Source organism: Cornus florida, unplaced genomic scaffold (genome assembly GCF_030987335.1).
Source record: "Cornus florida cultivar Cherokee Brave unplaced genomic scaffold, ASM3098733v1 CherokeeBrave_3.0.0_Hap2_Chr07, whole genome shotgun sequence".
Classification (NCBI taxonomy): Eukaryota; Viridiplantae; Streptophyta; class Magnoliopsida; order Cornales; family Cornaceae; genus Cornus; species Cornus florida.
Window position 1 is genome coordinate 1094775 of NW_026775577.1, and position 25136 is coordinate 1119910.

Sequence of the window (25136 nt, forward strand, 5' to 3'; positions counted from 1 at the left end):
AACAAAAATAAACAATAGCATGAATTGAAGGTGACTTGTTAAAATAGGGATTCACCAATTTTTGTAGTTTTGAACTGTTTTAACTTTATCTATGCATTTTAATTCAAGATTGATTGAATATAATTGAAACCATTTATATGATATATATATTTTTATTATTATTTAGTTTATAGAGTTTCTTTTCAATCAATAGAATTCACCTAATATGAGAAATTTAGATGAACTCATTATAATTTTGCAGGAGGTTTATCATGAAAAAATTATTATACCTACCACAGATGTCGACTCTTCATTCCCTCAAATTTCTAAAAGCAATTATAAAGCATAAGGCCTGCATTTTCTCCGGCGCCACCTCGTATGACTAGTATTAATTAGATAGTTTATGTAATAACTACATTATATATATTATATTATATTATGATATAAATCTACCCGTGACACATCAAGATAGAGGATTCGAATCACAGTAGGGATCCATTCAACGATAAAAAGAGGACGCACATCAACTGATCATTATTCGGATTATGCATTCAACCAAGAAAAAAAAAAATTCGGATTATGCTTACAAAAACATGGAGCAAAGGACGGTCTATAATTAATTCAGTCACACAGAACTAGGATCAAAGCCCAGATGGGTCGCCACGTATCCTGATAAAACTTCACGCGTTTCATACATAAGGAGTGGCTATCCACTTAGATTTGAAAATGAAATGTGGGGCCCAATTAGTGGGATAGATGTGGATCTCGGATTTGAATCAATGCACCAATCAATAAATACCACACTACAAATCTAGAATATATAAATAAATTATTCATAAACAAACGTGTATAAGATGGCTCACAAACTACCTGAAGGGCCGTTTTATGCGAGCCGTTGATTTCCTGATCTCTGAGATCTTTGCGTATCAGTCAAGACATACTCAACTGCCAGGTTGGGCCATATAGACGAAAACAATAAGACAACCAAAGCACAAAATGATTTAATAAATTTTATCTTTACAAGTAGCCATCAATCGTAGACTTAAGAATGCAAATTAATGAAGATGCAGCTAGAAGAGATTTGTTCTTTTTTCAGGTTTCATGATCCTTGAGACTTTAATATATTAACAATGTTCTTCATATGTATATATATTGTGGAATTTCAGAAATTATAAAATATCAAAAAGGAATTTATAAGTTCAAAAGAACAATAATTTCAACAAATAGTATGATTTACAGTACCATGACAATAATGGGATGGATCATGGGAATAACATCAGGGACAGAAAAGTCTCATTAATGACGGAACAAATATTTTGTGAACCATATGTATAATGTGCATGTGGTTTCAATAGTAAAACTATGTCATATTAATCATCTTAGAATCAAAAGTAATGTCACTTTTATGATAGCAAAAGTAAACAAGTGGATGTTATTATAACAAGACAAGTATGGATATATAAAGAGCATGTTTCAGCTCCATCTAGTTTTGAATTTTAAGACCAGCTAAGGCGGCTTAGCTTCTCTGTATTGCAGACTAGAACCATTAATATCCAACAAGACCACCTGAATTTCCCTCCGCTGCTGCTGAGATTCCCTCGATGGAGGAAGACTCGAGCCAATTTGCAGAAGAAACAACCCACAACATGGAAGGACAAGAAGATGAAGAGGAAAGAGACCCAGAGAGCAATACCTTACACCAGCCACTCCTCAAAAGAAGCCGAACACTTTCCTCCACTCCACTAGCCATGGTTGGAGCAAAGGTTTCTTATATTGAGAGCTTGGATTACGAGTAAGAAAATCATCATCCTGTCTTCGTTGGTTCTGAGAATTCTAATGTTTCTGTTTCTTCATGTAAGTAGGAAGTGTTTTTGATGCAGGATCAATGAGAATGATCTCTTCAGGCATGATTGGAGAAGCAGAACAAAATCCCAAGTGTTGCAGTATATATTCTTGAAATGGACACTGGCATTCCTTGTTGGGCTTCTAACTGGTATTATTGCCACCCTTATCAATCTTGCAATTGAGAATATTGCAGGCTACAAGCTTCTCGCGGTGGTTGACTACATAGAGAAAGAAAGGTTAGTGATATCCCCTGCACTACTAAACATGTTCTTCTCAAATAATTTAAGCCTTGTACTAAGATTGGAACAGAGTAGCATATGAACATCAAGTATTCAGTTCTGTGTAGATTACTAAAATTTTAATCTTCGCCTTATGTACTGAGAACTGAGAGTGCTTATGGAAATAATTTTGGTGGATGCAGGTATCTAACAGGATTTCTTTTTCTTACTGGGGTTAATTTCCTTCTGACACTGGTTGCTGCTGTTCTGTGTGTATGTTTTGCACCTACAGCGGCTGGGCCTGGTATTCCAGAAATCAAAGCCTATCTCAATGGGGTAGACACACCCAACATGTTTGGTGCTACAACTTTGATTGTCAAGGTGGGATGTCCTTCAAATAGAATGAACAGATTCCATTTCAGTGAGTTGGCATACTGTCTGTAACTCGTGACTACTACTCGAGCACTAGTTTAATTTAGATCATTCAGAAAAATGAAATTTGTTTATATTCCAAATCTAAAGCATTCACATATCGAGATGGGCATTTTTTGAATTCTCACACAGGTTTCGGTTTATGTATATTCAGATATCTCACAATTTTTTCACATTAAGTGCGAAAAGACTGCATTACGTATTTTCAAAAAAAATTCTTAATGGGTTTGAAGATCTGCACTGGCAAACTTAGAAAGTATATGGATTGAATTTATAAGGAGAATAATCACAATTCAGGAGTTTGAATGAACTTCAGCACCAATATTTTATATGAGTATCCACAAAATATATTCTCTTGAAATGGAATTCAGTGACAAAGAAACTAAACAAATGAAGTGTCTGTACTGACTTAAAACGTACCTGTCCCTCAGTTTGTGGTCTTTAACTCTTTTATGTTACAGATCATTGGAAGCATTGGAGCTGTCTCTGCAGGCCTAGATCTAGGAAAAGAAGGGCCGTTGGTGCACATCGGTGCCTGTATTGCTTCCTTACTAGGCCAAGGTGGACCTGACAACTACCGAATTAAATGGCGCTGGCTCCGCTACTTCAACAATGACCGGGATCGCCGAGATCTTATCACCTGTGGTGCTTCTTCAGGTGTATGTGCTGCTTTCCGAGCCCCAGTCGGAGGTGTCCTGTTTTCTCTTGAAGAGGTGGCAACATGGTGGAGAAGTGCCCTCCTCTGGAGAACTTTCTTCAGCACAGCAGTTGTGGTTGTGGTGCTCAGGGCTTTCATGGAATACTGCAAAACTGGAAACTGCGGACTTTTTGGAAGAGGAGGTCTAATCATGTTTGATGTGAGCGGTGTTACGGTTAGGTACCATGTCATGGACATAATCCCTGTAGCCACAATTGGGATCAGTGGTGGAGTTTTGGGAAGCCTCTACAACTACCTTCTCCACAAGGTCCTCAGAGTCTACAGTCTCATAAATGAGTAAGCAACCGATCCTAGTTTTTATATCTTTTTAAGACTTGCACATAACCCACTCTAGTGAAGTGCAACACCACCACATCCTTTTCTTTCAGTGATTTGATCGCCATGGTCTATCCCAAAGTTTCAGACCAACATCAGATTGATAATGCAATTTCACAATCTATCCACTGTCCAAAAGACCCACTCCAAACTGACCCAGTTGTTTATCTAGGTCTAACTTTCTAACCTATTCATTTGCTCTTCTGTTGCAGGAAGGGAAGAATACATAAGCTCCTCCTCAGTCTCGCTGTCTCACTGTTCACTTCAGCCTGTCTATATGGACTCCCTTTTCTTGCCAGTTGCACACCCTGTGATCCCTCACTTCCAGACTCTGCTTGCCCCACCACTGGACGGACTGGCAACTTCAAACAATTTAACTGCCCAACTGGCTACTACAATGACTTAGCTACCCTCCTTCTTACCACCAATGATGATGCTGTCAAGAACATCTTCTCCATTAACACTCCCACAGAATTCCATATTGTCTCACTCATTATATTTTTTGCACTCTATTGCATCTTGGGACTCTTCACTTTTGGCATTGCCGTCCCATCTGGGCTCTTCCTCCCTATCATTCTCATAGGCTCAGCTTATGGCCGCATGCTAGGACTTGCCATGGGACCATACACAAACATTGATCAAGGGCTCTATGCGGTCCTTGGTGCCGCCTCCCTCATGGCTGGTTCAATGAGAATGACGGTTTCACTATGTGTCATATTTCTTGAACTCACCAACAACCTTCTCTTACTACCAATGACAATGCTCGTTCTTCTTATTGCCAAAACTGTTGGAGACTGTTTCAATCCAAGTATTTATGAAATCATACTAGATATGAAAGGGCTGCCGTTCTTGGATGCACATCCTGAGATATGGATGAGAAATATTACAGTTGGTGAGCTTGCTGATGCCAAGCCTGCAGTAGTTACCCTTCACGGAATAGAAAAAGTGGCTCGCATTGTGGATGTCCTGAAAAATACTACACACAATGCTTTCCCCATTGTAGATGATCCACAAGTGGGGGTTGCAATTGGGGCAACAGAGCTGCATGGATCAATCCTAAGAGCTCACCTTGTTTTAGTGCTGAAAAAGAAGTGGTTCCTGCAAGAGAGAAGGAGAACAGAGGAGTGGGAAGTAAGAGAGAAATTCACCTGGGTCGAATTGGCTGAAAGAGAAGGGAAGATTGAGGAGGTAGCTGTGACAAAGGATGAAATGGAGATGTATGTTGATTTGCATCCACTAACAAATAAAACCCCTTACACGGTGGTGGAGAGCATGTCGGTGGCAAAGGCTATGGTGCTCTTCAGGCAAGTGGCGCTTCGTCATATGCTCATATTGCCCCAATACCAAGCAGCCGGGGTGAGTTTATACAACATCTCTCTTTCACTTACCTCCACACACAATACATCGAAGGATTTCCAGGGTTTAAATTTATAAATTCATAAATTTAATCACTAGCTGGTTATCAGATTTGTTGCTTAATCTGACAAATGATGGAACATATATTTTCTAATACAATAACCAAGATGATCATTTTGTGAAATGCAGAAATGTTGTGAATTAAATGTAACTGACCTGATGGTGTGCTTTGTTTGCAGGCACCTCCAATGGTGGGGATTTTGACCAGGCAAGACTTGAGGGCCCACAACATTTTGAGTGCTTTCCCTCATCTGGCAAAATCCAAGGGAAGAGAAAAGGGGAACTGAATATCTCTTAACCGACAGACCGGCAACTGTTGCTTTCTTGGAGCATCACATTCTTTCCGTATTTCTTTCTTTTCTTTCTTTTTTATTTTTTTTTCCTTTTTCTTTTCCTTTTCTTTTATTCTTTTTAAACAGTTTTGCATTCTTTCATCAAATTCTAAGTAAACAGGCTACCAACAAGTATGTAAAACTTCTTTCAATATGAATTTCATATTATAAATTCAACCAATAATACAAAAATTTCTTTTTCACCAGTAAGAGAGAGAAAGAGATGTCATTTTTCGTTTTCTCCGTTTTATCTCTGAACACATTTAGTTCTGCATTGTTCCTCCCTCGTGCTTTTCTTGTTCATGCAAACTATTCCTGACTCTTACCATTTGGACGTTACTGACACTTCAATGCTGCATCAATGACTAAATGCTCTTTATGAGGGTTTCTTCTTTTTTCCTGATTTCTTTTTCTTGAGGCTTACTTGTGGGCCTCTTTTAAACACGGCCAACACCTCAATACTGCAGCCACACACCATATTATATTTAAAGAAGGGATCAGTAAATAAATGGATAAATGTAATGCAATATCATAAATCAGGGTCCTAACGAATTTGCCCTAAAATGCTAAAGTCAACCATATGGGTACTTTTTCAACAAAACATTTGTGCCCAAGTCAGAAAAGGAAACACAGTTTAGGTTAACAGTAAAATGTTAAAAATCATTTTTCAGCAGTCATCTCTAGACCATTTGTTTCTACTATTCCCTCAATACTACAAGGTAATACTGAAGTTACATATCATGTGTTTTATCCAAATATAAAACCCTTAGATCATAAAAGCTGCCATCACAGTGCTAATTTAATCAAGTATGCCGCCTAACAATTTAAATGTCCTCATCTTCATTCTTATTTCTCCTCCTTCCCACCCTTTCCATTCTATTATCTCCCTGACAAGTGGAGATTGTTGATATTCACAAATATCCAAAGAACTAAATAGTATGAAAACCATCATCAAGCAAATTATCTAAGTCTAATTTATTAAATGAGAAACCACTTATTTCTATATTGCCTCAGGATGAACAATTTGACTTATCTTTGATAATTAATAATAAATGCACTCAAGTCCAAAACTTCAATTGAAGAGCATTGCACAGTTAGTCTTCATTAATGTATTTCACTGGTCAGAAAATATCCTATGAATGAGTTAAATAATCATGCACACAAACAAAAACAAATCACAACTATGGTGATGCAAAGTGTAATATGCCAAGGTAAAAAAATATTTCACACAAAGGACATCAATACCTCTGGGTTCCAGGGAAGAAATTAAAACCATGGGCCTTGTCCAAATGCCATGCCTTACTAGACAGCAATGTCATGCAATCCTGTTAGATAATTGCTACATTAGAGCTTAAAGAATAATCAACATCTTGATGTTTGAGAATCCATGTGGAAGCTGATCAAATTAAACGGGAGTTCTTAGCTCAATCATGTAAAAACTTAGAAAACCAGAAGTACCTGCTTGAAACTCTCCCATCCACAGCTTATATAAATAAGAGTTTGAGGAAGTGACTGGCTTTCCTCCTGTGCTGTTTTGCTCTGAATCTGAACTGAAGCTTCTCTTGCACGTAGTACCCATGGTCTCTTCTCATCTTTGACCTTTAAGGGACTGAAATAACATGTAAAGCATTAAGTGCATAAGCCTCAAAGTTTGTGCTACGCTTTATCAAAGCATTGCACTGTTTTAAATTTTGGATAGAGATTAAATTGAATTCGTCAATTTCAATTTGAACTGAACCACATAACTGTCCTACCTTTCAGGCAACTTTGCTTTGCTTTCCAATGATTTTATAGACCGTAATGCATTCACCAAAGATGGGTCCAGTCCCTTCCTTGGAGGATCAACCACAACAACATCTGATCCCACAAGCCATGAAAGTGGATCCTAGAAAATTGTAAACAAATCATAAAGAAGCTTCAGAAATGTTGTAAAGCTACTTTGGGTTACAAGGAACTGTCGAATGTTTGTTATGGAAACAGGAGTTTCAAAAAGTTGAAATTGATCTGCTTCACTATGTTTTTATGCAAGTTGTCTATAAATAAATAGATTGGAAAAAAATATCAATAACACAGAAATTTAATATTTAACTTAAAGCACTTATAAGCATATGAATTTATGAAATTTCTCATCATAGTTTTTTAAACCTTTTTGCAATAAAGAAAATCCAATTTTGCTGTCAATTGACTAATTGTAAGTTCATTTTTTTTTTATTGACTAACAATTGAAGTGTCAGCAAGGTGCCAGCTGATGCTGCTATCTACAGAGTTTGGTAATCGTTGGGCTGTCTTCTCGAAAGATAGTTTTGACTCCTTGTTAATCTCAATACATTTAACAGATCTGGCAACAAGAACAACTGGTTTAGAGGTAAGTTAAAAGGAAGAATGCAAGTTTGGACTCCAAAGCACATAGAATCAGCACAGCTCTCGCCTGCATTTTCTTGTGGAGGCTAATGATAATCCAATAACACCAGCTCCGGCATAGAGGTCAGCAACTGATGCACCAAATGGGACATTCTTCTGTAACTTCTGAAGCAAAGAATCAAAAGCCTGACAAAACCAATAATCAAATAATTAAGCAATTTAAAATTGGTAGAATATTGCAAAAAAGTATAATAATGTGACCTGTCAAGGATTTGATACCATAGGCCTTTTCTACCCGTCATCACAAAGAGAGAGAGAGAGAGAGAGTGAGAGAGAGAGAGAGAGAAAGAGAGAGAGAGAGAGAGAGAGAGACGCCTTTTCTACCCGTGTATTTGCTTGACCGAAACTGGATGGAGCCAAGGAAACGTCAATTCCTCCAACATGTTCCCAAAAGTCACTTTCTCCTAAAAGATGCCTCCATCTATTCCCAAAAATTATCTGGCATCATTATAAAAACATTCTCAACTCCCAAACATATAAAGCATACATATAAAGGGAAGTTTAAATAGGAAAAGGAAACGAAAAACAAAATTCACACTTGTGAAAGCCACATGAGATGCAAATGCTGATTGCTACAGAGTATATTAGCAATAAGTGATAAGTGATTAAGAAATCTAGATCTGACACCATCCTGATATGAATCAGTGGAAACATACTATGAATACAAATTGTAAACTTCGTATTCAAATGAGAAGTTACTTCTTTTTCTTTTTTTTTTTGATAAGTAAATGAGAAGTTACTGTATGATTTTGCATATCATCTGATATTTCATTTTGTTTCAGTTTTGGGTTACAAAGAGAATGAGTAGAAATGACACCACCACCAAGCCCTTGGCCTGAGTTGTATCTCCTCTACCTCCCCAGAGAAGAGGTTGCAGGTTCAAGCCCCACTTGGGAGTTGGGACAAAAAGTGTGTGTGAGTTGCTTACCTGCTAAAAAAAAAAAAAAAAGCAACGAGTACAAATGAAATTTCACTGGATCTCTATATGCTTTGCAATCAAGATTAAATCCAATGCTTTATTACAAGAAGTCATAAACAATAAGAATTATTGAAAAATCTGAGAATTCATATGAAGATGTCTAATGTTATGGTGTCTCAGAAGCATCAATAATGCGACTTCGAGGACACCAAACTGACGTGACCACAATTAAACATAACGTCCTTGACAAGAGTTCAAACACTTTGTCAATTATCACTGCCAGTTCTTAATCCTAACAAAGGGATATGAAAAGGATTATTATCTTCTTAATATTCCTTAATCACTTTCATGAATTCTCTACAAGTCAATCTGAAGTACTATCTTTTATAATTGCCCCCAAAAATTTTAAACGCCAAATCTTCCTTTCTTTTCATTTTCTTCGTTCTCTAACAGATTTAGATTCCTGTTCAGCTCAATTTTAACAATTAGGAGGGAAAATTTTCACAAATGATAACAAACACACCAACAATGATTATGACAATATGACCTTATCAGTGAAACTAGCATTCCAAGTGATTATATTGGATTACTTTCACAGGTTCATTTTGTACATTCTGGAAGGATACCAACTCAACTATACTACTTGACAAACAAATGGAACAGTTTACACACTTAAAATGTATGCATGCATCTGTATGTGCTGATGACGCACAAACTCTTTCACTCACATTGTTGGTTGATGTCTGAAAGTTAGCCCAAATAGAATGAATTAAATGGACTTTCCTGCTTGGCCCACCATTTCTCCATAAGAACTACAAACCAAAATTCGAGCATCAGCCATACTAATGCAGCAGAGTATTAAAAAATAAATCACTTTGGCCAAAACCTTTCCATGGACTTACTTGAGCCAAAGCATTTAATTTTGCTGAGCTGGGTGAGTTCTCATTTCTTGAATTCCAAACCAAAGAAACCTGCACTTTACCTTCAATGAAACATTCAATTTAGCAATGTTAAGTATAACTTGGCCAAAACAAACAATTCGAGAATCAAACATTTGCTGTGTGCGTGTCTATGGGAGTATTAGGATGAGCTAATCTAGTTACCATTTCTATATCTTTCAGAGGCAGGAAGGGATGTATTGTACGTTGTCACAGCCATCTGCAGCCACACATATTTGATTAGGCTGGTTATGACTACAAATCATAACTGTTTGGCTCAATTACTTTGATGTTCCCAATGCATTAAATTTGTCTTAACCAAACCAGTCACCTGCACATATCGCAGTTCACCTGTCCCCATATCTTCATCATATGGCTCAATGTTCAACTCAGTTATACCTAAATAGCAAAAAGAAATATTCAGGCAAAAACACATATATTTCATCTCTAAACAATTCGAGATTGAGGAAGAAGAACAAGCCTCGTTTCAAGAGTTCGACCGCCGCATTTATGCTTGGATGATGAGCTACACAGCCAATAGTTTAAAAGTTAAATTTTTATTGATATTCTTATATATTGAGTAAGATCAACTTCACCTGGTGGAATTATTCTTACACCTGGTTTAAGAATACACCCTTGAAATCTTTTTACAATTTAATTTTTTTAATCCAACCATTGTAGATTCCTTTATCGTGTTTGTCATGCATGCCAAATATCAACTTAGCAAGTGTCTATTCATGAACTTACATTTCTCTTAATAAAGTACAAGAACAAAACTCAAATTTAAATTGTGACATTACAGATCTTCAATTAAGTTGATGTTTCACGAATTACTGTGCATAACAAACATAAGGACATTCGATTCAACGGCCGGACTTCCAAGAAATGAATGCCATAAAAAAAAATTATCCACCGTTGTAAGATTAATTTATTCTTGCACCAGGTGTAAGTAAATATCACCTCTATACATAAGTGTGTTTATATATACATACAATAACATAAATACAAGTACACAAGAATAATTGATGTTCAGACCTTTACATTCAGGAATATCCACAACATTGTGAGTACCCTCTTCATAGAGTCCAATCATAGGACTAATTGACGAACCACGGACAGCGAGCTTTGCACGGCATCTCCATCCCCACTGAGAGCGAAGCATAGAATCAGAATCCCAAGTAAAGGACACACACAAGCACATGTGTGTGTACGTGTGTGTGTGTGTATATATATATTCTGAAATTAAGGGGAAATAACAATACGTACCAGTCTACAAGTATCAAAGGTGAAATCAGAGATACCTAGCTTCTTGAAGAAATTGGTAGCCTCGTCAAGGATGACCGGACGGTGGAGGTTGTACTCGTGGGTACAACCCGAACACCTGCATTAAACAATATATATAACATAAAAATATACATACAGGTATGTATGAATATCATATGAGTGAAGAGGATATGAGAAATTAAGATAAATGAGTGGAGTGGAGTGCGTACGAATTGAAGTGAGGACATTGGAGGGCACAGGTTAAGGAGGGTAAAGGTGTTGAATTAGGGTTTGGTGGCAAAGGAAGTGGTGGCGGTGGTTGTGTTTGTAGCTGTGGAGGTGGTGGAGTGCGGACTGTGAAGGGGGTGGCGCGGCATGTGACGACGGAAACTGACGGCGGAGCTGAGAGCAGCCAAAGAACCATTTTTTGCTGGTCTCAGAGGACTGAGGGCTTCGATTCGTTTCTTGTGGCGCGAATGGATAAAATCCGATTACCATGTACTCGGGTCGTCGCATTGGAGCATATTAGCATAATGGAAAAATAAAAATATCCGGGTCGGATTTGAGCCATGACTCATTTTTCTTTTATATATATATATTTTTTTTAGCCCTTTAGTCCCTCTACTCATGGTAATTAATTACTACTCGTAGTAGTTACTCTTTACAAATTTTATGTCTACCTCTTTTTCAAGAAAGACGTGATTTTGGTAAGTGTTCAATTTTTCATTCACACATCCTCATTTAGAAGTCTGTCAATGAGATAATTAATTAGGAAAAAAAATGAGACAATTAATTTCCATAAAGACTTATGGTCAATGATGCACTTGCTAAAATAAAAATAATAAATAAGAGGACTTGACTCAAAAGTATTATCAAATTAAACAACTTAAAATGTGGAAGTTGCAAAATTCAAAGCGTGTGGGTTGGTTTATCATGCATAGTCAAAAGACAAACAAGGAAAAAAATAAATTAATTTGGACTTTTGATTAACCAATCAATATTGATATATGAGGAACGCACACGGCAAGATGATAAGTAAAGATCAATTAATTTGGATAAATTAAGCTCATGCTCATATTCATAAACAGACTAAAATTTCACAGATAACAATGGCTAATGACAATGCAATCACCCATCTTCTTTTTCTTACACTAGTACTGTTGGTGTTTGTTTACCTAGAAAAAATTAAATTCATCACCTGTTCTGATGATCTTAACATGGGTTGTATTGAAGTAGAGAAAGAAGCTCTACTAAAGTTCAAGGGAGGTCTCACAGATCCTTCAGGCCGGCTTTCGTCATGGGTTGGTGAAGGCTGCTGCAGCTGGAATGGTGTTGTCTGCAACAAAGAGACAGGACATGTCGTCAAGATCAAACTACGCAATCCATTTCCAGATAGCTCTGATGGTGATGGAACAACTTACCATATTGGTGGTGAGATCAACCCTTCTTTGCTTGATTTAAAACATTTGAATTACTTAGACTTGAGCTTGAACAACTTTGGAGGAATCAAAATTCCAAAGTTCTTTGGCTCACTAGAGAAGTTGAGATATCTCAATCTCTCTGGTGCATCTTTTGGAGGAACAATTCCTCCACACATTGGAAATCTTTCGAGCTTGTATTATCTTGATCTTGAATATTGTTTCGTCGAAGAATCATATGAGAACAACCTCCAATGGCTCTACGGCCTTCATTCGTTGAAGTTCTTGAATTTAGGAGGTGTGGACCTCAGCAAGGCTGCAAACTATTGGCTTGAAGCCGTTAACATGCTTCCTTCTCTTCTGGAGTTGCACTTGCCACATTGTGGACTTTCCATCCTTCCACTGTCTCTTCCATATATTAATTTTTCTTCACTTTTGTTTCTTGATCTTGCCAACAATGGTTTCAACTCTTCAATACCTCTTTGGCTGTTCAGTTTAAGCAAACTTTCATATCTTGACCTTAGCCTCAACAATCTTGGAGGTACAATTCCAGTTGCAATATCAAACATGACCTCTCTCCGAACACTTGACTTGTCTGAGAATTCCTTCCTTGGAGGTGGGTTGTCAAGTTTGGGAAATCTGTGCAATTTGCAAACACTGAATCTTTTTGCTAACAGCTTTAGTGGTGGCATTGCTGAACTTACAGATGGTTTGTCTAGGTGCACCAATAGTAGCTTAGAGACACTGGATTTGGGAAATAATAAATTGGGTGGCTTTCTTCCAAATTCACTTGGGCATTTGAAAAACCTCAAGCACATAGTTCTATGGGAAAACTCATTTCTTGGCTCAATTCCAGATTCCATTGGGAACTTGTCGTCGTTGAAAGAATTTTACCTCACGGATAATCTAATGAATGGGACAATTCCAGAAAGTCTTGGGCGGTTATCAGAGTTGGTTGCCTTGGACATCTTTGAGAATTCGTGGGTGGGTGTTGTGACAGAAGCTCATTTGTCGAACCTCACAAGGCTAGAGGAATTGTCTGTTGGTAAGTTTTCCTTGTCTCCAGATCTTTCCCTGGTTTTCAATGTGAGAACTCAGTGGATTCCTCCTTTCAAACTGCGATACATCAAGTTGAGATCATGCCAAGTTGGCCCCAAATTTCCAGATTGGCTCAGAAATCAGAACGCGTTGGAAACTTTTATACTCAGGAATACTGGGATTTCAGACACCATGCCAGAGTGGTTATGGGAGTTAAATCTGCAGTTGAATGAACTGGACCTTGGTTATAATCAATTGAGTGGCAGAGTGCCAAACTCATTAAAGTTTAGTCTTCAATCAACTGTTTATTTGAAAAATAACCTCTTTGAAGGTCCTCTACCATTTTGGTCATGATTACCCTTGATCTTGGGGACAACAAATTTTCCGGGAAAATTCCAGTATGGATTGGAGAAAGGATGCCATTACTCTTGATTCTAAGTCTACGATCAAACTTATTCGATGGAAAAATTCCATCAGAAATTTGCAGTCTTTCCTCTCTTCACATATTGGACCTTGCACAGAATGATTTGTCAGGATTCATTCCTTACTGTTTTGGTAATTTGAATGGCAGGACATCGTACCTCGACACTCAGAGATACGAAGGAGAATTGCTGGTGGTGGCAAAAGGAAGAAATTTCCTGTATCAGGCTACTCTCTATCTTGTGAACAGCATAGACCTTTCAGGAAATAATTTATCTGGGGAAGTACCTGAAGAGCTAAGTGAGCTGTCTAGACTTGGCACATTGAACTTATCGACGAACCACTTGACAGGAATGATACCAGAGAAGATTGGGAGCTTGCAACTGTTAGAAACTCTTGACCTCTCAAGAAACCAGCTCTATGGCCTAATTCCACCAAGCATGACTTCCATGACTTCATTGAATCACTTGAACCTGTCTTACAATAATTTCTCGGGACGAATTCCATCAGGCAACCAATTTAACACATTCACTGATCCATCCATTTATGAGGGCAACTCTGCTTTCTGTGGTCTTCCACTAACAATCAAGTGTAGTGGGAAAGAAGGAACACCGGATGAAGCTGAAGAAAACAAGGGTGACAGGGAGAGAGATGATTTTGATCATTTGTTCTGGTTTTATATCAGCATGGGACCAGGATTTGTTGTGGGGTTTTGGGGAGTGTGTGGAACTTTGTTATTGAAGAAGTCTTGGAGGAATGCCTATTTTCAGTTCATTGAAGACACGAAAGATAGGCTGCTTGTTTTTGTCCCAGTGAATTTAGCTCGTCTCAAGAGAATAATGGATCCAGAAAGAAAATGTTTAGCATGATTCAAGATGATTAAGTGCTTCTTTGTGCTAGAACTAAGCTATCTATAGTTATAGTTTGTCTCTACACTCTGTATAAAGAAGGTTATGTTACTCACCTTTTTCTAATTCAGCAAAGCATTTGGTAGGCTTTGTTTGTCACAAGAAATTTCTTTAGGTTATATATTTATATGGTTGTGTCACATAAATAACACTCTTTATTCTGTTATTCTCAAGGAAGCTTCTCTTTTCGCAGCAATGTGGATCTCAATAGTAGTTTTTTCGCAATCAAGAAAATAATCCTCTTCGTGATTTAAATGTAAAAAAGGTGTCACTCACAATCAAGTACTCATATAAATTAGTGTATTTGAGAGTTGCAGCAGCTGAAGTTTGCAGCAAGTGAAGTGAAAGTACTCACACAGATGCTTATAACTTAACTAGATCATTAATGATCTGGTTTCTACTACATGAATTCTAATATCCTAAGGACTTGGTCCAACTTGAGTGTGTATTGAAAGTTGAAACATACATACAAGACTAAACAAAAGATGCTATCATTTCTACACATATTCCTACTAAAATTCTGCATAATAAGTATAAATGAAATACTTCTTATTATAATTCAGATTTATAAATTACAAATATACATATGCAACTGAACATAATAAGAAAAATCTCCTACAAAATTAAAGTAAGTGAATTATATTAATCATGAATTTTTTTTAGGATTTATGAAACAAACTCCTTATAGTTAAGTGTTCTAAAGTAATTCTATTAAAAAAGTGTTGTCAGATCTCACTTTGTTTTCCTAAAGACTCTACTGTTTAAATTAGATGGTACCTTTGCGAATCGCACACTCACATTAGTTGAATCCACCCGTCAGCAAAGTAGTCGATCACATTAGATGGTTTCTTGAGGTCAATGACTCAAATTTGAAACCATAACTTTAATCCACTGGACCCATCAGCAAAATTCCTAGTTTAGACTAATTTTGACCCCTAATAGTGATTTCCAACTACCAAAAGTCCAGTAGCATTAGAAGAAGATAAAAACTAAATTATGAGTAATGGGAGATGCACCAGCCGAGTATGCGAAAGGGAGATGCACCAGCCGAGTATGGGAGGAGAGAGAGAGAAAAATGAGGTTCTAATGGTTGACGCGGGTTCTACTTGATTAATGAGTAATGGGTGAAAGATATTTTCTTTTGTTATTTTATTTGGTATATTATTCTTATCAAGGCGGATTTAGCCTCTTCAGAATGGAGTGGGTTAATTTTGAACTGGATTATTATTACTATTTTATTTTATTTTTTTATTTTTTATTTTGGTTGGGCTTAAAATAGTATGACAAAAAACTAAAGCTTCAGCCCACCCTTGATTCTGATGAATGTAACGATGGATGATGAATAATGGAAAACAAAGATCAGGAAAGGATAAGAAGTACAAAGGGCAGCTGGTACCACTAATGTGAAATTTTGGTACAAAATGTGATGACGGTGCATTTTTCCTTTAAATGTAACTGCTTTGTGACTTCGGTGCGTGAATTAGAGAAGAGCAAAGAGGGAAAAATTGAGGACACACGTAAGAGAGCCGAGAGTTTGCACAGAGGCCAAGAGCTTTGAGGCTTTTTGATGATTCGATGATGATTTATTTATTTTGCAGTGTAGGGTTCTTATATCTTGAAGTATCTGGGTGATTTTATTTCGAATATTTTGTCAATGCTATTTTGTTAAAATTGCATATATGTATTTTTATTTAAAAGCATATATATTATTTTGTGAAGTTAATTTTCATGAAACCTTTTGAGATCCTTGTTATGGTTTTTTCTACGTCTCACCCCCTTTCAGTTTCAGGTACCGAAGATGAACGTGGATTCATAATTGCGGGCTTAGGTGGAAGAGTTGGTGTTGAGGAATTAATTTAATTTATTTAGAGATGATGTATTTTAATATTGAGGAAATTGATTTGTATCAATAAAGAGATTTTGTGTATTTTATTTAGAATCCTGGGTGTAATATTGAAGTATTTTGATTTGAATAAATCGAGAAATTTATTTAGAAAATTTGGGTCTCAAGGTAGGTCGTTCTGACTCTCAAGGTCGGTCGTTCTGACCTACAAGGTTACGCGTTCTGACTTACATGGTCACGCGTTCGGACTTAGATGGTCAAGTGTTCTGATCTACATGATCATGCGTTCGGACTTACACGGTCAGGCATTCTGACCTACGTGGTCACGCGTTCTGACTTACATGGTCACATGTTCGGACTTACATGGTCACGCATTCTGACCTACATGGTCAAGCATTCGGACTCCGAATCAGGTAATTCTTGAGTCTAACCTGTTCATTTTTCGTTGTCTTTCCAATAGTGTGCGCGGTAGCACCCATTTCAGTTTGAAATGACCATTTTACTCCTTTCGCTTTCGCATTTCGGATTCGTTAGCGGGTCAACTTTCAGGTCATCACTGACGCACCAAGTTTATAAAACCAGGACCGTCACAGCTTGGGGATTGTGTATATATACAACAGCATTGTTAAACTCCTTTGCATATATTTGATATATAGAAACTATCAGTTGCATGAAGCATGGCCAATAACAATGCCTACATGCAACTCCTAGCTCTTATTCTTTTGTCAGGGTGTCTATACCTTGAGAACATTAGAATCATCTCTTGTCATGGTTATCTTGACACGAGTTGTGTGAAAATCGAGAAAGAAGCTTTGCTCAAGTTCAAGGGAGGTCTCACGGATCCGTCAGGCCGGCTCTCTTCTTGGGTAGGTGAAAATTGCTGCCAATGGAGTGGCATAAGATGCGACAATGAGACAGGTCATGTTATCAAACTCAACCTTCACAATTCATTTCCTGATAGTTTTGATGGTGATGGAACAACTCATCATCTAGGTGGTGAGATAAATCCTTCTTTGCTTGATTTGAAATATTTGAATTACCTGGACTTGAGCATGAACAATTTTGTAGGACTTAGAACTCCATCGTTCTTTGGATCGCTTGAGAAGTTGAGGTATCTCAATCTATCTAGTGCATCCTTTAGTTCTATTCCTCAAAACCTTGGAAAACTTTCAAGCTTACAATATCTTGATCTTAATAGATGTTGTGATATTTCCAACAAGACTGACCTTACATGGCTCTATGGTCTTTCTTCTTTGAAGCACCTTAATTTGGGCTACATAGACCTTAGTAATGCCTCTGATGATTGGTTACAAGCTCTTAACATGCTTCCTTCTCTTCTAGAGTTGCACCTACCTGCTTGTGGGTTGTCCAAACTTCCTCTCTCCCTTTCTTTCGTTAATTTTTCTTCGCTCTTGGTCCTTGATCTTTCCAACAATGATTTCAGCTCCTCGATACCTTACTGGCTGTTCAATGTCAGTAAGCTTCAATATCTTGATCTTAGCTCCAATAATCTCCGAGGCACAATTCCTAATGAATTTTCAAGCATGACTTCTATCCAAACTCTAGACTTGTCGGAGAATGCTTACATTGGAGGTCAATTATCAAGAGATTTGGGAAATATGTGCAATTTGCAAGAATTGGATCTTTCTCTCAACAATATCAGTGGTGAAATAACTGAGCTCATTGATGGATTGTCAAGGTGTGCCAACAGCAGTTTAGAGGTACTGGATTTGGGATACAATAAACTTGGGGGGTGTCTTCCTAGTTCACTAGGAAGCTTGAAAAACCTCAAGCGTCTTCAACTGTGGAGAAACTCATTTCTTGGTTCAATCCCGGGTTCCATTGGAAACCTGTCGTCCTTGAAGGAATTGTACCTCTCAGAAAACCAAATGAATGGTACAATTCCAAAAAGTCTTGGACAACTTTCTTCGTTGGTTGCCTTGGACATAACAGAGAACTCGTGGGAGGGTGTTGTAACAGAAGCTCATCTGTTGCACCTCAAAAGTCTGAAGGAGTTGTGCATTGGCAAGTTTTCTTTCTCCCCAGAGGTTACCTTGGTTTTCAATGTGAGTTCTTTGTGGTTGCCTCCTTTTAAACTTCAATATCTCGACTTAAGTTCATGTCAGTTAGGCCCGAAATTTCCTGAATGGCTTAGAAATCAAAATGATCTAAATACTTTAGTTCTCAGGAACACTCGAATTTCAGGCTCCATACCAGATTGGTTGTGGAAGTTAGATCTGCAGTTGGATGAACTGGACCTCAGTTATAATCAATTAAGGGGTAGGGTACCAAATTCTCTAAATTTTCATCCTCAATCCACCCTTAACTTGATTATGAACTGCTTTGAGGGTCCTCTTCCACTCTGGTCATCTAATGTGAGTGAACTGTATTTGAGTAACAATCTGTTTTCCGGACCAATTCCTCCAAACATCGGCAAAAGAATGCCCATGTTGACTGATTTAGATCTCTCTCACAACTCTCTCAACGGTACCATTCCATTGTCCATTGGTAGACTAATTGATTTGACAACTCTTGATATCTCAAATAATCACTTGTCTGGAGGAATTCCTGGATTTTGGCATAACATTACAACCTTGTTTCTTATAGACATGTCAAACAACAGTTTATCAGGAGAGATCCCTACTTCTATGGGTTGTCTAACTTCACTTAGGTTCTTGATGCTGAGCAACAATCATCTTTCTGGCGAATTCCCTTCTTTGTTGCAAAACTGCTCGAACATGGTTACCCTTAGTCTTGGGGAGAATAGATTCTACGGTAGCCTTCCATCATGGATAGGAGAAAGGATGCCATCATTGTCTATTCTAAGTCTCAGATCCAACTTGTTCAATGGAAGTATTCCTGTAGAACTATGTCACATTTCCTATCTTCATATTTTGGACTTGGCGGAAAATAACTTGTCAGGCTCAATCCCTCCATGTTTAGGGAATCTTAAAGGTATGAAATCTGAACTTAGTTCTACTACGCGCTTTGAGGGGCAGCTATTACTGGTGTCAAAAGGAAGAGTACTTCTATTCCAGAGTACTCTTTATCTTGTGCATCTGATAGACCTTTCAAGCAACAGTCTAAGTGGTGAGGTGCCTGAAGAGTTGGCAAATCTTTCAAGAATGTGCACTTTGAACTTGTCCATAAACCACTTGACAGGAAATATTCCACACAAGATTGGAAAGTTGCAGAACCTCGAAACTCTTGACCTCTCGAGGAACCAGCTCTCTGGTCCTATTCCTTACAGCATGACTTTGTTAACTTCTCTCAATCACTTGAACCTGTCAGACAACAACCTTTCGGGAGAGATTCCATTGGGCAACCAATTCGGGACGCTTAATGATCCATCCATTTACAAGGGTAATCCTGGCCTCTGCGGGCCTCCATTGACAATCAACTGCTCGCGTTCTCCCCGTGGAGATGGACAATACCAGGAGGATGATGAAGAAGAAGATGGAGATGAGTTTGACTGGCCTAGTTTCTATATAAGCATGGGACTGGGATTTGTTGTGGGCTTTTGGGGAGTTTTTGGAGTCTTACTAGTAAAGAAGTCCTGGAGGTATGCCTACTTCCGGTTGGTGGATGACATGAAAGATAGGTTCATGGTGGTGGTCTTGATCAACTTTGCTCGTCTGCGAAGAATAATGGAGCAGCAAAGGAACTGAGATTTGATGTGAGTACGAACCAGCATGCTTGGAGAAGAAATACATTTTGCGGTTGACTGGTTTTGGCAAAATTCTAGAGGGCAAAGTTTTCAAGAGAGAGTGTTGTGTTCCTTGTTTTCTCATGCTGCTTGTTTTCGTTAATTTGCTTGGTTTTTTTGCTTTACTGGAAATGGGCTTTGTCCATTTTGGTTTTGTACCATATAAGGGGACATGCCTCCTTTTTATTCTTGTACCTTATTTTGATATAATTTTAAAAAAATAAATAAATAAAAAATTACTAAAGCTGTATTTTGAGCTGCAATTTTCATTTTTCATTTTTTTTTTTAGTTTTAAAATTGTTTGTACACGGTTTTCTTCTTCACTTTCTTGTGGACTGTGATGTAGTAAAGAATAAAATATGCTCTATTGTTGCAATAAAAGTCATTTCCATGGGAGAAGACTGACTCAAGTATCAAATACTAGCACTCATTAAGTGATATACAAGTGTCGAAAGGGTAGAAGTCTAAAAGAAACAGGTGATGATGATACACGGACTAAACAACTTTTAGCTCCTACTTTTCTTCAGTAAAGTCTAAAAGAAACAGGTGATGATGATACACGGACTAAACAACTTTTAGCTCCTACTTTTCTTCAGTAAAGAACTATATGTAGATTAAATGAATGGATCCTACATTTGTTTCCGTATACCATCCCATAACATGTTTTCTAAAAACGACAATGAATATGAAGCTCCATGCATGCCGAAATTTATTTTCAAAAATTTAGATAATATATTTTTTTTAGAGGGTACATTGTACACTAAATACATAATAATGTGTATATATATATAAATTAGTGTTTATAGAATATATATGTAGAGAGAGAGAGATGTGTGAATATATATAGCGAGAAACATATTTTTGGCATGAGAAAAATTAATAAATTACATATATAAAATATGATAATGAAACAATTTAAGATTTTTTTTTTTTAAAAAGAAATATACGAGTATACAAGGGAAAGGAGAAATATCAGGAGGGACATTTTTATATATTTTCAATATATATATATATTATAGAAAAATATATGTAAAAAAATAACGAAAGAAAAAAATTCAAGGGCACGTGTACTGCCTCTGTCCCCTGGGATCGTGTGTGACTGTCAGACTTGTATTATCTAAGTTAAATATTTTCTAACTTATCCTAAGTTGAATTCGCTACAGATTGACATGCGACATTTAAAATCTATCTGCTGTTGTTAAACCACGTCAACAATTTAAAAAAAGTTTGAAAACTGCACCGTTTTGAGATAAAGAAAAATTTACCAAAGTTTGAAAACTGCATTGTTTTAAATTATGAAAAATTCACACCATACTCTAACTAACGTTTATTGTTATCTCTCCCTCACCACATCTTTTCTATATATATAGGGTTTTTTTGTTGTATTTTCATAACTTCATCAATATCCATTTACATATTCATTGGAATAAGCAAGAAGAGAGAGAAGGATGATCTTTTTTTAAAAAAGATGAGGGAGAGATAACAACGTTCGTTAGAATATGGTAATTTTTCTTAATTTGAAAGGTACAATTTTTAAACTTTGATAATTTTTCTTATCTCAAAATGGTGCAATTTTCATACTTTATTTAAATTAGTTGATGTGGTTTAACACTTAGATAGATTTTAAATGTTAGCTGTCAATTTGTAACGAATTCAACTTGGATAACTTAAACTTAGATAACTTAAAGAATATTAAATTAGAGGATCCAAGTGTCACATTTTTAAGTAGTTATAGGTGTGAAATGTTAATGATGCAAACTATGAGAAACCTGACTGTTAATGAGCAATTTTGTACTGTTCAAGCAAACTATTCACACTCATACATACACTACATTCGTATTTGCGTGCACGTTTTCATTAATGATGAATAGCTATGTGAAAACAAAAAAAAGGCGTGGCACATTTTTAACCCTTGGATGCATCTTTGGAGATGCTTCTAGCTGCTGTACGAACTCTGAATGAGAGGAAAAAAAAAAAAGAAAAAAAAAAAAGGAAATTTGTGTTCTACTGAGCCTAATTCTAAGATTCATTATATTGCACATTTTAATATAAGTTGTCATATGATCTTGGACACAAAAATCGCAAATGGAAATGGATCCTATCCAATCATTTTTGTTTTCGAGCGTGCATGTAAGGGTTAAAATATGCTTTTAGAAACATATTGTACATTTTAATACAAGTTGTCATCTATCAAATAGGAGTATTATCTATGAGTATACATATGTGAGACACGGTGGGCGGGAGCAGCTCTGTAAGAGGCAAGGCTCTGGTGCGAGTTATGTGTGCTCAAAATTTTCATATTGTCAGGGTATGAAAGATTGAAATGCTATATGTAGGATCATTATCTTTCTATGAGACAAAGTGTTTTAAAATCGTGATGATCGTAAATCCATTAGAATTCCTTAGTTAAAGGTGGTAAACTTTGAGTAGTACCATAATGGGTGAAAATCTGCGACAAAGAGCCATGTATGGTATAATATAGTATAAGTCCATTAACAAAAGGACAAACTGGTCATAAGGCACAAAAGGAGCCCAACAAGAGGCTCGTATAAAACCTATCTAGGTAAACAGTGAGAGGCCCAAAGAACAAGCATATAGAATGGCCCAAAATAAATTGGCACGTTTAGAATGGCCCATCAGCTTATGCACTTTATCTGTTTGATGAGCTCCCTTCCTAAATATAAAGTCAATTATCAAAGGATAACTGGTCTATATATATATATATATATTAAATGAAAATTCAAATTAGACCTCTCTCTAGGCATTGTGAACAGGGTGATTGTTAGTTTATTATATAAACAATCCTTTAAATGGAGATGAGATGATGACCTGATTGGATGATGATGATTTTGCATGAAATTGTGTCTAAAAATATAAACTATTTTTTCTCTAATTCTACTTCCAAAATACCAATCTGAAGAGAGCATAAATTTATTCGCAATCTAAGACCAACAAAATACAAATGAAGCGAGAAGATGGGTACAGCGTTCTACAAATCTCACTATAATTGAAGAGAGGAAGGAAAAAAAAAAAAAAAAAAATTCAAAAATTGTGATTATGGCTTTATATATATATATTCTTTAGTTTTCAACATAATATACATGAAACAAGGAACTATAAGAAAGAAAACCAAAAACCTTAAACTCTGTTGTAGAACAGAATCTTAATGAAATAGGTGACACAACAATCAAATAAAAAAGTTTTCTACTATATATAAATAAATATGCTAATTAATTAATTAATTAAAGTTATTTAGAGTGATACTTCAATTTCTTGCAATATTGGATCTTGCATTGCTTGGACTGATCACCCAACATTGATACCCTTGTTGTAGTTGTCGTTGTGTTATGAGAAGAAATCACGACCTTCACATCCTCACAAGTGACTCTCATATTCAGCCCTCTGTCAACATAGTATGGTTTTGCACCAAGCCTCACAACATCATCTATTGTCACAGCAAAATTCATCAAACCACCACTTTTTGACCAATCCGCCACCAAAATATCATCATTGCCCAGGGACACCAAGGTAGCCTCTAGGAATGTTTCGCATCAGACCACCACTTTTTGCCGTGGATGACGAGAGATTGACCTCTTTGTACAAAACCGAAGCATTAATGGCTTGTTCGTGAATGATTTTCCCAAATCTGTTAGTGTTCCGAACATTGAAAGTCCCATTCCAACTTATCATAGTAGTATTTACACTAGAGGTCATGTTGAATGCAGGTGAGACATTGACAGAGAGTGAATGAAGATGAAAGATTGGAGGGTGTGGTACATAGTGACTGTCTAAATAGATTGCAGTGTCCACAAGAATGATGAAGGTAGCTCCCAGAGTGACATAAATGTGACATAAATGTATGCTGTTACATGTATATTATGTTTAGAGGTGTGCTGGACGGGAACGGTTGCTCAGGGCATTCTGTAGTATATAATATAGAACTTTTTAGAGAAGAATATATGTATAGATACATACAAGAAAGATGTGTATATATATATAATAATAAACGTACAAGGAAAGAATTGGTGGATGGTCTCTCAATTTTGTTCTAATTTTTTTAAATCAGATTATGTTTACATAAGCATTTGAACCATAATTTTTCTGGTGTCTCCTAATATCAATCAAAACACAATTCAAACAAACAAACCGAAACACAAACCACACCAGATCAGAGAGTTCAATTTGAACCCTAAGAATTATAATCAAACACAAATCAACCAAGGTGAAGAAGAGAAAGTAATAGCACAAACCCTTAAATCAAACACATATATATGATTTTAAAAATAATTTTGTAAGCAACATTACATATGGCAATGAGACCAGGTGAAGCAATTTTTATGATTCAAGCTAGAAAGGAGGTACCCCTAATGAATGAAGGTACGGACCCAGTCACCTCCTTTTTCACAACATGTTGAACTTCAGCTTCTGATGGTGGCTGCAATAAGGCTTGATTCATGTCTTCTGTTATTTTGCACGGGACGTATTGTCCAAGTGAAAAAGGGGTTGAAAGTAGTGGACAAAAATATAATTCACTTTTGGGTCATTCTATTTTTCCCATGTAAATGAACCAGGTAGAATAAAACATGGAAGGAGAAATTGTCTTAATTTTGGAAAATCAAGCTCCAAATCCAAGAAAATGACTCCCAACATCATTGAAGTGATGTGTTAATTTTAAATTCATATTCGAAAAAAAAATTGCAGGTGTCAAAGGTTTTTAAATAATGGAAACTACATAATAATCATATTCCATTTTTGCAAACTACTCGTTTTTTTTTATTAAAGATTTTTATAAGATGATTAATAGTAAATGTATGATGAAGTTGAAAGATCATGTTACTTTTCTATTTATAATATTAAAAAAAATTAATTATATATATATATATAAATAGAATTTATTAAATTTTGTTGTTATATCCTAACTCATATAAAGTTCATTCTTCCGGCTAGAGAGAAGAGATATCGATTCAATGCAGTGCATGGGATCAGTGTGAATTATTTATATATATA

General features: G+C 36.5%; 3 protein-coding genes, 1 long non-coding RNA gene and 1 pseudogene across 4 annotated transcripts; 3 read left to right on the top strand and 2 right to left on the bottom strand.

The window, feature by feature from the left end:
- Positions 1-1358: 1358 nt before the first annotated feature.
- Positions 1359-3035, bottom strand: LOC132315657 (uncharacterized). The gene is made up of 2 exons (XR_009483751.1): positions 2895-3035; positions 1359-2042 (listed from the first exon to the last, which is right to left on the bottom strand). It is a non-coding gene; the product is annotated as an uncharacterized LOC132315657 (long non-coding RNA).
- On the top strand, positions 1581-5251 carry LOC132315656 (chloride channel protein CLC-b-like). Its single transcript, XM_059813996.1, has 6 exons — positions 1581-1771; positions 1860-2060; positions 2246-2423; positions 2936-3468; positions 3720-4863; positions 5103-5251. Exons 1-6 carry the CDS (start codon positions 1581-1583, stop codon positions 5208-5210), a joined length of 2355 nt encoding a protein of 784 aa, XP_059669979.1. The 3' UTR covers positions 5211-5251.
- Positions 5252-5388: 137 nt separating this feature from the next.
- LOC132315655 (uncharacterized) lies at positions 5389-11282 on the bottom strand. The gene is made up of 15 exons (XM_059813995.1): positions 11027-11282; positions 10800-10914; positions 10569-10680; positions 10015-10059; positions 9865-9932; positions 9699-9753; positions 9498-9577; positions 9324-9407; positions 8001-8114; positions 7684-7802; positions 7476-7593; positions 7010-7140; positions 6714-6864; positions 6501-6580; positions 5389-5716 (listed from the first exon to the last, which is right to left on the bottom strand). Exons 1-15 carry the CDS (start codon positions 11218-11220, stop codon positions 5632-5634), a joined length of 1551 nt encoding a protein of 516 aa, XP_059669978.1. The 5' UTR covers positions 11221-11282; the 3' UTR covers positions 5389-5631.
- A 623-nt stretch (positions 11283-11905) lies between these two features.
- On the top strand, positions 11906-14713 carry LOC132267395 (receptor-like protein EIX1; annotated as a pseudogene).
- Positions 14714-17082: 2369 nt separating this feature from the next.
- On the top strand, positions 17083-20609 carry LOC132315658 (receptor-like protein EIX1). The gene has a single exon (XM_059813998.1). It carries the CDS (start codon positions 17101-17103, stop codon positions 20089-20091), a length of 2991 nt encoding a protein of 996 aa, XP_059669981.1. The 5' UTR covers positions 17083-17100; the 3' UTR covers positions 20092-20609.
- The last annotated feature ends 4527 nt before the right edge of the window (positions 20610-25136 follow it).